Source organism: Sturnira hondurensis, unplaced genomic scaffold (genome assembly GCF_014824575.4).
Source record: "Sturnira hondurensis isolate 20B ecotype Veracruz unplaced genomic scaffold, ASM1482457v3 Scaffold0009223, whole genome shotgun sequence".
Lineage (NCBI taxonomy): Eukaryota > Metazoa > Chordata > Mammalia > Chiroptera > Phyllostomidae > Sturnira > Sturnira hondurensis.
Window position 1 is genome coordinate 1,655,545 of NW_028081854.1, and position 14,853 is coordinate 1,670,397.

General features: G+C 42.3%; 1 protein-coding gene across 1 annotated transcript in view; it reads left to right on the top strand.

The window, feature by feature from the left end:
• The window catches only part of LOC118994267 (dynein heavy chain 3, axonemal-like), a 66,430-nt gene extending 54,969 nt beyond the window's left edge, over positions 1-11,461 (top strand). Inside the window, exons 17-22 of the mRNA XM_037056893.1 lie at positions 3,466-3,620; positions 4,366-4,533; positions 6,012-6,154; positions 8,653-8,857; positions 9,391-9,528; positions 10,927-11,461. Of these exons, the coding sequence (XP_036912788.1) occupies positions 3,466-3,620; positions 4,366-4,533; positions 6,012-6,154; positions 8,653-8,857; positions 9,391-9,528; positions 10,927-11,280 (1,163 nt within the window). The 3' untranslated portion in view covers positions 11,281-11,461. The remainder of the gene's footprint in view (positions 1-3,465; positions 3,621-4,365; positions 4,534-6,011; positions 6,155-8,652; positions 8,858-9,390; positions 9,529-10,926) is intronic.
• Positions 11,462-14,853: the final 3,392 nt, after the last annotated feature.

Sequence of the window (14,853 nt, forward strand, 5' to 3'; positions counted from 1 at the left end):
CAGTGGTTCTCTACTGTGGGCGATTTTTCACCCCAGGGGACATTTGGCAATGTCTGGAGACATTTTTGGGTTGTCACAACTAAATGGAAGTGCTACGGGGCAGATGCCTGGGTTGCTGCTAGACATCCTACAATGCACAGGACAACCCCACATCACAGAACTCTTCAGTTCCACATGTGCTAAGGCTGAGAAGTCCTGCTTTCAAGTGATTAAGTTCATGTGCAGAAAGTCAGACCTTTACAGTGTCCTATGACACAAAACCCCAAGATGTAACCAAACACAGATTTGCTGCCTGTGGTAATGAAAGCCAAAATCATGAAACAGGTGCTGATACAAAGGAGAGTGAGGTTTTGGTTTTGTTTGGTTTTTGTTTTACTTTTTCCTTTAATCCTCATCTGAAGATGTGTCTAGCAATATTTGAGAGAGAAAGGGAAAAAAAATCAATGACTCAATCAGCCACCTCCCATATGCACCCCAGCTGGGGATCAAACTTCCAATCCAAGCATGTGTCCTGACCAGGAATTGAACCTGCAACCTTTTGGTGCACAGGATGATACTCCAAACAACTGAGCCACCCAGCCAGGGCAAGGAGAGTGGTTTATTCAGATATCAGCAATCTGAGAAGATGGAGGACTCTTGTTCCAAAACCCATCTTGTTTTTTTTTTTTCATCTTAACATCTCAGTACAGGCAGAGGTATTTATAAGAAGGGAGAGGAAAAGCAGAACAAAGAAATCAAGGGAGGCAGTTGAAAAGTTCTCTATGGCCCTGGCTGGTGTAGCTCAGTGGATTGAGCACAGGCCTGTGAACCAGAAGTTCGCGGTTCAATTCCCAGTCAGGGCACATGCCTGGGTTGCAGGCCAGTTCCCTGTAGGCCAACTCCCAGTAGGGGATGCACAAAAGTCAACCATACACTGATGTTTTTCTCCCTCCCCTCTAAAAATAAATAAATAAATAAAATAGTTCATTTTAAACAACAACAAAGAGAAAAGTTCTCTATGTGCAGATGAGCACAATCTATTCCCATAAGGACCCTGAAACTGGTCAAGTAGTAATCAGGTATGCATCACCCTGAGGTCTTTATCATCCTGGTTTTACAGCTGAAAGTCAGAAAATCTCCCAGAGCTGGGATGACTGAAAGTTGGACTTTGTATCTTTTGGAGTTAGTTCCTAGTTATACATATGTGCTGTTTATCTACAAGCTATGTATTCATCAGAGTCAGCACTTACAGAAAAAGTGTCAAAAGAATGGTGTAAAACTTAGGCTACAATCTCCCACTGTTACAAAGTGACACACACAGCATAAGTCCCATGGATATTAGTTCGTTGAAGATCTCCAGAAGTACCACAGGGGTCCTTTGCAGACTTAAGAATGAATGCATGATTGCCCTGGCATATGGTCTTGGTACTGAACTGCTTGCAGCTCAGAAACCAACCTGCCCCAAATATGCCAGCTGGCTTGAGGAATAGTGACTTTACAACTGTATAGTAGGCATAGACTAGTTAGGTTGAGGTAACAAACAATACCCAATCTCAAGGGTGTGAGACATCAAATGTCTACTTTGTTTCCAACCAACATGGTCAACAAGAATTAGCATTTGATTATGTCAATAGAATTGTTGGCAAAGGCTTCACAAACTTTTGATGCCACCATCTCAATATATACTTGTGTGGTCACTGCCACAGAGAGAGCACTGAAGGACTCACACAAGGAATTAAATGCACTAGGACTTATCACCTGGCCCCCACCCTACTGCAAAGAGCACGGGGAAGTGTAAACTTCCTATGTGCCTGAAGAGAACTGTTAGAGATGGTCATTGGAGTTCTGTACTGACACACACCAAAGGGGCAGGTCTCCTTTGGAAAGTGATTATCAAATTATATGGGCTGAAGTCAATATATTCTTAATTTGTACCCCACCCCCAGTCCTGCAGCAGGAACAGTGAGAATTTAAGAGATATAAGGCACATCCTGGCCTCTGTAGGAATTGTGCTCTTTCTTCAGAGAGTAAACATAGAAGTTGCTATAAAGGAGTGCTACTCTCTTCATAAACACAAAACTTGGAATCTGCAGGAGTATTCCCTGAAGGAAAACTTGCTGAAGGTCACCATACCTTCCACCAAAACTCTGTTCTTGAGGTTTATGTTCTCTTGTGTTGCTCCTGGGTGCCTGGTAGCACTATCACACTGACTTCAGAGTACAAACCACTCTCCTTTTAATATTGTAGTTCTAGTGCTGTAATAAAGCTCTTTATGGCTGGGATGTTCAAACTAAACTGTGCTAAAGGTCTGAGAAGTCAACAGAGGGAGCTTCAAACATCTAGATGGTCGGGCTTAATGTGAAACAGCTTCTGCAGGGCTCAAATTACTCAAACATATGAGCTTTCCCTTAGTTCCTTATTTCTCCTTTGACAAGCCACTGGGATCCTCCTTCTAGACTTTTAGACCCCTCCAACTCAGGACCAAGAAAAGCTGAGGCATCTTGTTCCCAACTTGGGTTATACTACCTGTTTGTCTGTAGACCTGCCTCTTCCTAGAATTGTTGGAACTGGAAATGAGCCCACCCTTCAGGAGAGCCCCTGTGCGCGCGCGCACACACACACACACACACACACACACTTCTGTCTCCTCCTTGGTAGTGTGTTATCTACAACTACCAAATACCAGGTGATACCACATACTGTGGAATCTGGACCAGCTAGAAAATGTTACAGGGTTGGCAAGGTGCATTTGACATCCCCTTCAAAGAATTACCTAACTCTTCTTGTTGAAATATGAGTATAGAAACCTGAGTCTCAGGGAATGATGTTAATGTTGGAGGTGGAATGACGAAATCATATCCCAAAGCAGTATAAATAGATCTCCAGAAATAATCTCACCTTTCTAGAAATACTTGTATGTGTTTATAACAGCTATAATTAATTGAACGTTTTCTGTGTGATGAAATTTGTGCTAAATGTTTCATAGGTCTATCAACCACAGCCTTGTAAGATGGGCACTGTAGTTATCTCTACTTTTTGACAGATGAGAAACTGCAGAGGCTAGAACACAGAAATTACCTAGAAGTGGCAGAGCTGGAACCCAGGAATGTCTTATGCCAAAATTCCTGACTTCAATCATATTTCTGTAATGTCTTTCATGTACATGTACACACATGTAAATGCATGCACACACACACATCTGGAAGATTCCTATATGTTAATAGTTACCTTTGGTAGAATTATTGGTGATTGTATTGCTTTTCTTTTGGATTATCTGTTTTCTAATTTCTAATGTTGGGCATGGATTATTTTTGTAACAACCATAATACAAAATAGGCCTGTTCTCATTACAGGCTGAGCATGGTTTCAGCAACCCTGGATCTCAGTAGAACTCCTTGCCTCAAAGAATCCTCTATCTTAGGTTAATGGCCTAGTTCACTATGACCTTCACTGGACTCAACTTCTTCCTCTGCTGATTGTCTCCAGGAGAGTGTAATTATGGAGGCAGAGTGACTGATGATAAAGACAGGCGTCTCCTGCTGTCCCTTCTGTCCACTTTCTGCTGTAAGGATATTGAGCAGGACCATTACTGTGTCGCTCCTGGAGACACTTACTACATTCCTCCCCATGGCTCCTACCAGGTGAGGAACAGTGGAGGGAGAGGTCACTCTGTGTCCCAGGGGAGCTCAGCAGTCTCCATGTGGCTAGGGGATGAGGTGCCGCCAATCAGGGTCCAGGGAGAGCCTTGAGCTTCCTGATTTAATTCCATAGTTATTTCCAATATTCAAAAAAAGCCTATGAAAGAAACATTATCACCGTATAATGAGTGCTGGGTATTTGGTAGACAAAGTCTTTCAAAACAGGTTTTTTTCTCGGGGGTAAGAAGGGAATTAAGATGAAGCCTCAGAAGTGAAGAGGCTGGAAATTGCTAATTGGAAAAAAAAAAAGATTCAGAAGGTGGCCAAACGGTAGGGACCAAAAAATTGGATGGGAGAATTAGAAAGGAAAGAAAACAAGAAATCTGAAAGAAAGGACTAAAAGGAGCTTCTTTTATTAAGCCCCTGTTACACATCAAGGCCTTATTCCTTTTTTTAAAGGCCCCATTCCTTTATGAACTTAGTTGTCTTCCCATTGACAGATAAGGAAACTTGTGTTTCAGATGACTAGCTCAATGTCACAGTTTGTGTTGGGGCTGGATCCAGTTCTGTCTGACTCCAAATCCCTCAAATGAGGAAGAGCTTAGGTTGTGTTCACCTTGCATGTGCATGTGTCCCATGTTCCCACTCTGGAGTGAATTCCGTCCTGGGCTGGATCTGAGCAAGACCTAAATGATCTGTGGGACCACGGAGTACGTATGTTTATGTCAACTGAACATATTCCTTCCAGTCCTATATTGAATATCTCAGGAGCCTCCCCATCACAGCACCCCCAGAAGTGTTTGGCCTCCACGAGAATGCTGACATCACCAAGGACAACCAGGAGACCAATCAGCTGTTCCAGGGGGTGCTGCTGACTCTCCCCAGACAGACAGGAGGGAGTGGCAAGTCCTCTCAGGTAACCTGGTTTGAGTTCAATTTCCCAGGCAGTTTTCATGGGGGGATGAGGCACAAGATTGTGGATGATGAGCAAGAAGGCAGAAAAGTGGAGGCTTGGCAGTCTTTAGAGGGAGGGCACAGATGTGCTTGCTGGTCTTACTGCTGAGGGTCCACAGAGAGCAGAAAAAGCACAAATATTTCCAGAATGTGAGCCATTCTGGCATAACTTACGATTTGTTGCTTCACCCATGTATTAGCTAAACTCCCTTTACATATTTTAAAAACAACTCTCCTTGGCTTAAAATCATTTATTTTAAAATTACACATCAGTACCATTAATGGAAACCCAGTCCCATTTCCATAAAGTCATGACAGTCACAAAGAAAAAAAGTTAAAACACTTACCAGGCACTTTCCAGATGCTACTGCTGAGGCCTTGTTGGCCTCTTGTGAAAGGGGAGAAACAGCAAGTGTTACAGGGTGTTTAGCTAGCACTGGCTTGAGACTTTCTCAAGGGGAATGAAAAGAGAAAGGTGGCCAAAACTGGAAAGAAGGTGACCTTCACACCATGTGATTCAATATGATTTGCTTTATATCCTGGAAGCACCTGGAATCACTTTTGGGGCATCTCATGGTCAGTTCGCCATCTGTAGTCTACGAATGAGGGTAAAACAAACCATGTGAGAGGATGTGACTTGTTTCAAGGCATCTGTAGACTCAAAAGCAGAGCCAGACACAGAACCACCAGCTGGTGACTCCACTGCACCTTCCTCTCTCCCACCCTCACCTTCTCTTCTCCAACTTCTAAGCTCTGCCATGTTGACTCTTCAGCTGTGGATTTTGTGTATTTGGTTTCTTGATTGGTTCATAGTGCTAGAAGTAGGAATAGCTCTGAAGGAAAACTAGCTTGGTTGGGGTGTCTCAATTTAGGGGTGGAAATTCCCTTCACAGTGGGAAGCTGGAAAGGAGTGTACATTCCAGCCTTGCAGAGCCCACACCCAGGTCCATAGTTGGCAAAGCCACTGCTCTGAGCTGTTCTTGTTCAATGCTGAGGAATGGCCTACTACCTTCCCAGGTGTACTTGTTTAAAACTGTCACTGAGCAAGAGTCCCCCATCTGTATTAGGAGTTAGTCCTCAGAGACCAGCTGTGAGAGCTGTGGGAGATTCCTAGGGATGACTTAGAAGCAGCAGTTCTGCAGTGTTCTGGGCTGCCCTGAGGCAACCTAACTGAGGCCAAGCAGCTATTCCTGGCCTGGCCCTCAGGCTCTTGCTCCATTTACTTTCTGGACCAAAAGGTGATATCTTCCCCCAAAGCTGGGGTGAGGTGGTTGTCCAAGACTTCTCCCCATGCTCTTCACCAGCAGAATTGGTTTCTGTAGGAATATTCCTGGGAAGGTCCAACAGACTATGTTTATAATGACAAATGCAGACTGCTTCAAGTTTACCCAAAGTCACAGACCACAGACTTGTTTGTTATTGACTTCTCTGCACTTTAAGGAAGTGATTGAGGAGCTGACCCAGGATATACTCTCCAAACTTCCCAAAGACTTTGACTTGGATGTGGTCATGAAATTGTACCCTGTGGTTTATGAGGAATCCATGAACACCGTCCTGAGGCAGGAGCTCATCAGATTCAACAGGTGGGCCAGATGGGCTTACTTGGAGTGCGAGGGGTGGGATCTAATTAGCAGTAACCTAGATAAACACTGGATAAGGGGTTGCTATGTGGAAGAAGTGGTTTGCCCTACCCACAGAAAGGGCTATAAATAGGACCATACCAACAGGTATTAGCCAGGATAAATCATTCCATCTATTCATTCTCTCCCACTCATTTATTCATGCGATATCTATAAAGTCAGGTTAAAACTAATATCAAGCACAAATAAAAGGAATCATTGCAGCCACTTTCATTGAGCCCTTGCAGATGTTTGCATCCAGCCACCAAGCAGTCTTTAGAAACATGCAGTTAGCAATTCTGCTACCACCATTTTACAGATGAGAAAATTAAGATGCAGAAAGATCAACTACCGCAAGGCCATAAAGTCATTCAGTAGAAAAACTGAATTTGAACCCAGGCTGTCTGACCCCAGAGCCCATGCACTTAGCCAATATGTGAAATCAGAGTATATGGAGCAAGAGGAGGGGAGAAGTTCATCCCACTGCCTATTTCATAGAGGTAGAGAAGAGGTATTATGGGCTGGCCATGGGGCTCCCTCCTCACTTCTCCAGGTACTGTATATATAGCATTGAGCTTTGTGGGATTATCTTTTTCTTTTGGGTCAATAAAATAAAAATATCCACATTTTATTTACCAAGTGAAAAGTATTTTTGAGTCACCACAGCAAGTGGATGACTGATAAGCCACCTAACAAGTTAAGAATGACACTTTAAGCAGCAACTCAGATTACCCTGAGTTATCAGTGACATAAAATTAAAAACCAGTTTAGTCCAGTTTAGTTCTAGGGTGCAGACTGAGGGGAGAATGTAGCCAATTTGTCAATGTAGTAGAAATATCTTGGTGATGTCTGTGGGATTGTTTTGATTTACTTAGTCAAAACTGAAAGGGCCCCAAGACCATCTAGGCCAGATCAAGAAACTCATCACTTCTACCTCCAAGGTCCTTACTGCTCCAAACTTTCCATGTGTTGCTTTCTCCATTTGCCTCATTAGTCATTGCTCAGCTTTAAGGACAACTCTGCCTGTGAAGGATTAGGAAACTAGAAGAATGTCATCTAAGAATTTCTTGGCTTTCCAAGTCTTAGGGTTCCTCTCTAGATTCAGTAGGTAGTTGGCTGTATGGAGGACCAAGCAAAGTACAGAGCGTAAGCCTAGAATGGTGGACCACTGTGGTGAGTCAGAGAATTTGGCACATACATCTAGACATCAGGCCTAATGGTTTTCCAGTCCCTGCTGAGGTCACTGGAGCTCATCCTTGCTGGTTGCAGGGACTTTCACTAGCCTTGCCCAGTGGCCATTGTAATATAAGCAAAGAGGGTAACTGCAATCTTATTTTTCAGTGATGGTCAGGATTAATCACATTGGGCAATACTCTTAACATTCCTTTCCACTACCTTTTTGGCCTGTTCACCCAGTGGTATAAGAAGCCCCATATGAGTAGGTGATAGTTCAGTTTCCAATTTAGAGGGACCATTATACCATTATTATCTTCCTTGAAACTATCAGAGTTCCTACTTGCAAGAATAGAAAAAACACTTTAACAAGTAGGTCTTTAGGTTTTAGTTTTAGAGGCTTGTGGTGAGATGTCCATGGCTCCTCAGCTAAGCACATGCACCAAATGCTTGAACCTTAAAGTCTTCATAATATGAATGTTTAGTGGTTGCACATCCACAATTTCTGTTTTGCATTTGACCATTTTCATGTCCATTGGCTGGGATTTCATAAATCCTTAGAGATGACAAACTCTCTGTGCAGCAGACTCTTTGGCACTCTCAGGTGTGCTCCTGCTGGGCTGGGCCAAGCCTTTTAGAGAGGCCAGAGAGAGACTAGTGAGCTTGGCATTGCCCAGGTGGCCCTTCAGCTGCCTTTTCTTGGGTATGTACCTCATAGTCAGCCTATTAAAATGAACAAGTTGGATGAAAATGGCAATTTGGATCAAAACCCTGAAAACTGCATTATCCTTTAACCTAAAATTTCCACTTTTAGCAGAAAAATCATTACACATTTACACAAAGGCTGATATGGATATTCCTAGCAATGTTGTTTATAGTGACAACAATCTAGAAATAATGTTTCAGCAATAGGGTAATAGTTAAATAAAACTGAATACCTTGCACTTAATAAAAAGTGTAATTTAAATCTATTAAAGTGGGGAGAAGATCCTTATATGCTAAGAGAGAAAAACAGATTACAAAAAAAGTAACACCGTATGATCCCATTAAAAATAATTTGTTTCCATGCAGAAAAATCTGGAAAGATGTATGTACATCAAAGTTATCTTTAGGTACTGGGATAATGGGTGATTTAATTTTTCTTCAGCTCTATAAATTTTCTACTTGAATGTACATTAATTGTCTGACCTGCTGAAGGAGGGAAAAGTAAAAGGAGACTAAGAATCAGTATCCTCAGGTAGAATGAGCTCACTGGAGAGGTGGGCTGAGTGGCTTCTTTTTTCTTACAGGTTGACCAAAGTGGTTCGTAGAAGTCTCATCAATCTTGGCCGAGCCATCAAAGGGCAGGTCCTGATGTCCTCAGAGCTAGAGGATGTCTTCAATAGCATGCTTGTGGGTAAAGTGCCATCCATGTGGATGGTCAAGTCCTACCCATCACTGAAGGCCCTGGGGGGCTATGTGGCTGACATGCTGGCCCGCCTGGCCTTCTTCCAGGTACATGGGAATCATAATTAATTGGGTACTTGGCATGCTCATTCAGGTGGAGAGGTCATTCTGAAATGACAGACTAGAGGCAGAGGAAATAGATGAGGCAGCCATGCAGCATTCTGGATTGAGTTCCTACTGGAAAAGTCTTCCCAGAGTTGGCTAACCATGAGCCGAGTTTGGCTGCCTGGTAATTTAAAATTTTTGAGCTAACATGTAAACATTGGATTATTACATAAATATCAAGATGCTTGCCCTGCAAAAAAAAAATTTGAAACATTACTGTATTCTTCTATTACTGTTGCTGTGGGAGTAGTTGTTACTCAATCCTGGACACCAGCTTGCCCAGAGTTTTTCTTCAAGTAGAAACATAATTCTTTGTACCTTCATTTCAAAAGTGGGAAACAGAGGCTAAACTGAGAGGCTCTGTTTCAAGAAAAAAGAGAAAAACACATTGCTTACTGGGACTTATTTACATTACCTGCCTTTGAACCATCTTTGATTTTTTAAATTAATTGTGAATTATTTCTGTGGCCCTCCAGAACTGGATTGACAATGGACCCCCCGTGGTCTTTTGGATCTCTGGATTCTACTTCACACAGTCTTTTTTAACGGGTGTCTCTCAGAATTATGCCCGGAAATACACCATCCCCATCGATGACATTGGATTTGAGTTTGAGGTAGGTGTGCTTTGGATAAGGTCAGCCCAAGGGATCAAGCAGAAAAGCCAATGTTGCCCATTTCCTTATTAGTCTAAGCATTTGGATGTGTTAAGGCACAAATACTTTTGAGATGGCACAACTGAAATGTTTAGCATCACTTAAGTTAGTTCCAAAAGTTATTCCTGACAGAGGATTCCCAAGGTTTTGTCTCTGTATATAAAAAGATTCTTTCCAGAAGAAAAATCAGCCACCATGATACCAAGAAAAATGTAAGCATTCTTCCATGCTATTTAACATGGTGGACTCTCCATTTGAAATTATGTTAATGGTGTTTGGTGGTCCTTTGCTTGGAGTAAAGTTAAAGGAACAGACAATTGTCAAGTATCACTCTGCACATACTACATAGAGTGAACAGAGCAAGATGAACTGTAATAGAGCACTGTAAAAATTAAAATTCTGTGGAAAGGTCTTTTGTGATCTAGACCAGAGGTTACAAAGTGGTTGCCCTAGGTCTCAATTTCGTTTATGAATAAACTTAACTTGATGGACCTTTGAAGACAAAGTTAAGCCAAAATTAATGCAGTAAAAAGTATAACTGGGGTAAACATTGGAAAAAACATAAAATCATATATTTTTGGTTGTTGAAATGATTATATACTCAGAAATTCTAGAATAATTTGTAAGGTAACTGGTTAAATTTACAAAAATCAATAACCTTTTCCTGTTATAGCAATAAGTACTTAGAAATGGGAAAAACATTCCATTCATAAAAAAGATTAGAAAATTTGAATAATTTTAAAATGGAGCTTATGCGCTCTGGTTCACCATAATCCCCACCGATCCCTATTCCTGTAAACCTACATCATTTTCTGCACTTACCTGAAGAAATTTGAGATTTTTACTAACTCTGAATCTAAATTATGGGGTCTTGGACCTGGATCCTACCAACTCACCAGAGCCAGCTGGAGCTAATTGTTAAACAGCTGATAGCCTGAAATTGATTATGGTAGGAGTCTGCACACTACAGAAATTGACAAAAACTATAAAAAAGGATTTATTTCTGCCTCCAGATAACTGTTTTACTAGTACGCATATGAATCTAACTCCTCACTGTATAGATCAAGGTTCAGAGATGGGAAGGATTGTGCAAGGTCACTGAGCTAGTTGCTATGAGTTAATGTGGCCTTCTGACTTCTAGTTCAGTGCATTCTCTGCCTGCCATATAGAGATGCCACCTAGAAATTTCACCTGGCCCATGTATGGTAGGCAGGAATATTACCATAGAAGCCCCTATGACATATTAGTGTCTTGGGAGGTGTATCCTACGAAGGCAGACATTGCAGCCAGTCTGCACTTTTCCAGACTCGTAAAAGGCAGAAAATGGCAGATTACAAAACTCACAGCTTCCTCTTTCAGGTAACCACCCAAGAAGCCATCATGGAGAGTAAACCAGAAGATGGGGCCTACATAAAAGGACTCTTCTTAGAAGGAGCTCGTTGGGACAGGAAATGGATGCAGATTGAGGAATCTCTCCCTAAAATCCTCTATGACCCGTTGCCCATCATTTGGCTGAAACCGGGGAAAAGTGCAATGTTTCTCCATCAGAACATTTATGTGTGTCCAGTCTATAAAACAAGTGCCCGGAGAGGCATCCTCTCTACCACAGGCCACTCTACCAACTACGTCCTGTCCATTGAACTTCCCACAGACAGGCCCCAGAAGCACTGGATAAACCGAGGGGTAGCCTCTTTATGCCAGCTGGATAACTGATGGCATCTCTCAACACAAAAAATAAAAGGCATTTCATTCTTGATTAGTAAGTTTCCTTTCTTGAGAATATGGTATGCTGATGACAGTGATGATGAGGTATTAACAGCACACTTGCTGTAAGCAAGATATTTCAGAGTAGCCCCATAGTTGTCTTTTTTTTTAATCCTTACCCAAGGACATTCTTTTCCATTGCTTTTAGGAGAAATGGAGACAAACACTGATGTGAGAAATATCAGTTGGATGCCTCCTACATGTATGCACCTGGACCAGGGATCACATGCACCCAAACCAGGGATAGAACCCACAACCTAGGTATGTGCCCTGACCAGGAATTGAACTCACAAACTTTGAGCTACAGGATGACACTCTAACCAACTGAGCCACATCGGCCAAGGGCTAGGTTGTTATTATCCTTATTTTATGGCTACAGAAACCATGATACAGGGAAGTAATATCCCCCAAAACACACAGCTACTTGAACAGTGGAGCTTTCACCATGTAATTAAGCTCCCTGAAGTTACTTTTCCTGTATTGTTTTGCTGTAACTGTCATTTTAATTGCTTCTTTATTAGTCCATTCACTTGGGCTAACACTAGGGCCTGTAAGAAGTTGAAAGAGGCTGTGCCACTTTTGTTTTTTAAGGCTCTTGAGATTCAAAATGTATTGCTCACAACCATCTTATGTGGTGGGTAGGTATTACCATCTGCATTTTAGAGATGTAGAAATGGAGGCTTAGAAAAGTAACAAGTCCAAAGTCCCACAGCTGTCTATGGTAGCTCTGGGATCCAAATGCTTCTCTACTAGTCACTAGGGATAAAACCTACAACCTAGGTATGTGCCCTAACTGGGAATCAAACCCACCACCTTTTGGTATGTGGGACAAGGCTCCAACCACTGAGCAATTCACTCACTCATGTAGCTCTTTGGCTCTAAGAATGTTATTTATCTATTTTCAGGATATTCCACTGGTGGGTTTGTAACTGAGCAAGAGATAAAGCTGTTTAAGTCTTAATGTGTATGCCCGGTTGCTTCACTTCACTAGAAGAAATGTCCTGACTCAGAGTCCTTGATTTCTTCTGCATGTGGGAAGGTTCTGAGAAACATATTTTGAAACCTTATTTCTTCATGGGAACAAAGTGCCAATCAAAATCTGATTTCAGGACTCTGAATTAAGAAATCAGCAAACCAGCTAAGTGATGCCAGAGAAAATGTGCCAATGGGGAATTTTGATCTGACCAAGGGCAATCAAGATACAAGAGACCCAGTCTCCTTCCGTTCAAAGTAGAGGTTAGCTTCCCTGACCTGCTCTCTCTCCAGAAACACAACTTCTTCTCATGGGGGAAAATATCAGAATAGACAGACAGCTGGAACTGCCTTATCATTCCAAGTGAGACTGTTAGCTATATGAGATGGAAAGATGGTTGGGATCCCAAATCCCTGAATCTTCAGCTGGTTTGGGTCACACTGCAAGCTGCAAGGCACTGAGGGAGTTGCTAAGACAACTGAATTTAAAATTTTAACTAGTTATCTAACTCCCTCTTCAGCAACAAAAGCTGAGGGAGGCAGGCACTGGCTGTTTCATTCATCAGGGGTCAAGGGACAGAATGTTTCTGTACAAAAGATTAAATTTTTGTAATTACAAATTTTCCTACACTTTGAAAAGATAGCCACAAGTTTGAGCTTTAATATGATTTATTAAAGTCTCTCCCTAGAAAAGAACAGCATGTTCTTCAGAAGTCCTAGTGAGTCAGAGGCTAGAGTCCTAAGGCAGAGATGGCCAGAGGTCAGCTCAGTGAGATGTCAGTCCTGCCTACAAATACCTCAGCAGATGAAATCAGAAACCTTGTCGACGTGCTACTCTTTCCTGTTTGCAAATCTACTTTTTTGGGTAGTTTTTAGTTCTTGTCAGAGTTGGGAGGAAAGTACGTGGAGAGAAGGGATGTGGGAAGATAGGCTCTGCCTTTTTCCTTGACAGGAAATAAAGCCTAAAAGCACCAATTGGAAAAACTTGTGGGGGTAAAGGTGCCAGGAAAGACTCCCAGCCTCACAGGAGAGTTTGTTGGAGAGACCCATGGGGTCCTAGAAAGTACACTAGCCCACTTACCCCAGAACCAGCACCAGAAGAGCCCAATTTCCTTGTGGGAAGCAGCAGAGGACCAAAATCCAAGAGAGCAGAGCAAGCACCATTGTTCCCTCACTGACCCCGCCCCCACATAGTGTGATATAATCCAGGAACATGGGTTGCCCCACCCTGGTGAACATCTAAGGCTCCACCCCTCATACGTAACAGGCACAGACCAAAAAATTATGGCTCAAACAGAGGAACAAACCTCCAGAGCCAATACTTTTAACTGACCAAGAGATAATCAACCTATCAGATGCATGGTTCAAAACACTGGTGATCAGGATGCTCACAGAACTGGTTGATTTTGGTCACAAATTAGATGAAAAAATGAAGGCTGCTCTGAGTGAAATGAAGGGAAATGCACAGGGAACTGATAGTGATGGAATGGAAACTGGGACTGAAATCAATGGAGTGGACCAGAAGGAAGAAAGAAACAACCAAACAGAAAAGAAGGAAGAAACAAGAATTCAAAAAATGAGGAGGCTTAGGAACCTCCAGGACACCTTTAAATATTCCAACATCCAAATTATAGGGGTACCAGAAGAGGAAGAGCAACAAGTGGAAAACTTATTTGAAGAAATAATAAAGAAGAACTTACCCTATCTGACAAAGGAAATAGACTTCCAGGAAATCCAGGAAGCTCAGAGAGTCCCAAAGAAGTCCGACCCAAGGAGGAACACACCAAGGCACATCAGAATTACATTAGCCAGGATTATTAAAATGAAGGAGAGAATCCTAGAAGTAGCAAGAGGTAAGGGGACAGTCACCTACAAAGGAGTTCCCATCAGACTGTCAGCTGATTTCTCAAAAGAGACCTTATAGGCAAGAAGAGGCTGGAAAGAAGTATTCCAAGTCATGAAAGGCAAGGACCTACATCCAAGATTGCTCTATCCAGCAAAGTTTTCATTTAGAATGGAAGGGCAGATAAAGTGCTTCTCAGATAAGGTCAAGTTCAAGGAATTCATCATCACCAAGCCCTTACTGTATGAAATGTTAAAGGGATTTATCTAGGAAAAGGAGATAAAAAATCTAAACAGTGAAAGCACAGCAAACTCACAGTTATTAATAACCACACCTAAAACAAAAGCAAACTAAGTGGACAGCTAAAACAGGAGCAGAGCCACAGAAATGGAGATCACATGGAAGGTTAGCAACAGGGGAGTGGGATGAGGAGGGTTGGGGAGGAGAAGGTACAGAGAGTAAGTAGCATAGATGATGGTGGGGAGAAAACAGACAAGGGGAGGGCAAGAGTAGTGTGGGAAATGTAGAAGCTAAAGAACTTATGACACATGGACATGAACTAAAGGGAGGGAATGTGGGGGAGGGGTTGCAGGGTGGAGGGGAACGCAGGGAATGGGACAACTGTAATGGCATAATCAATAAAATATACTTAAGTATACACACACACACACACACACACGCACACACTTTTAAAAAATCAAGTGACG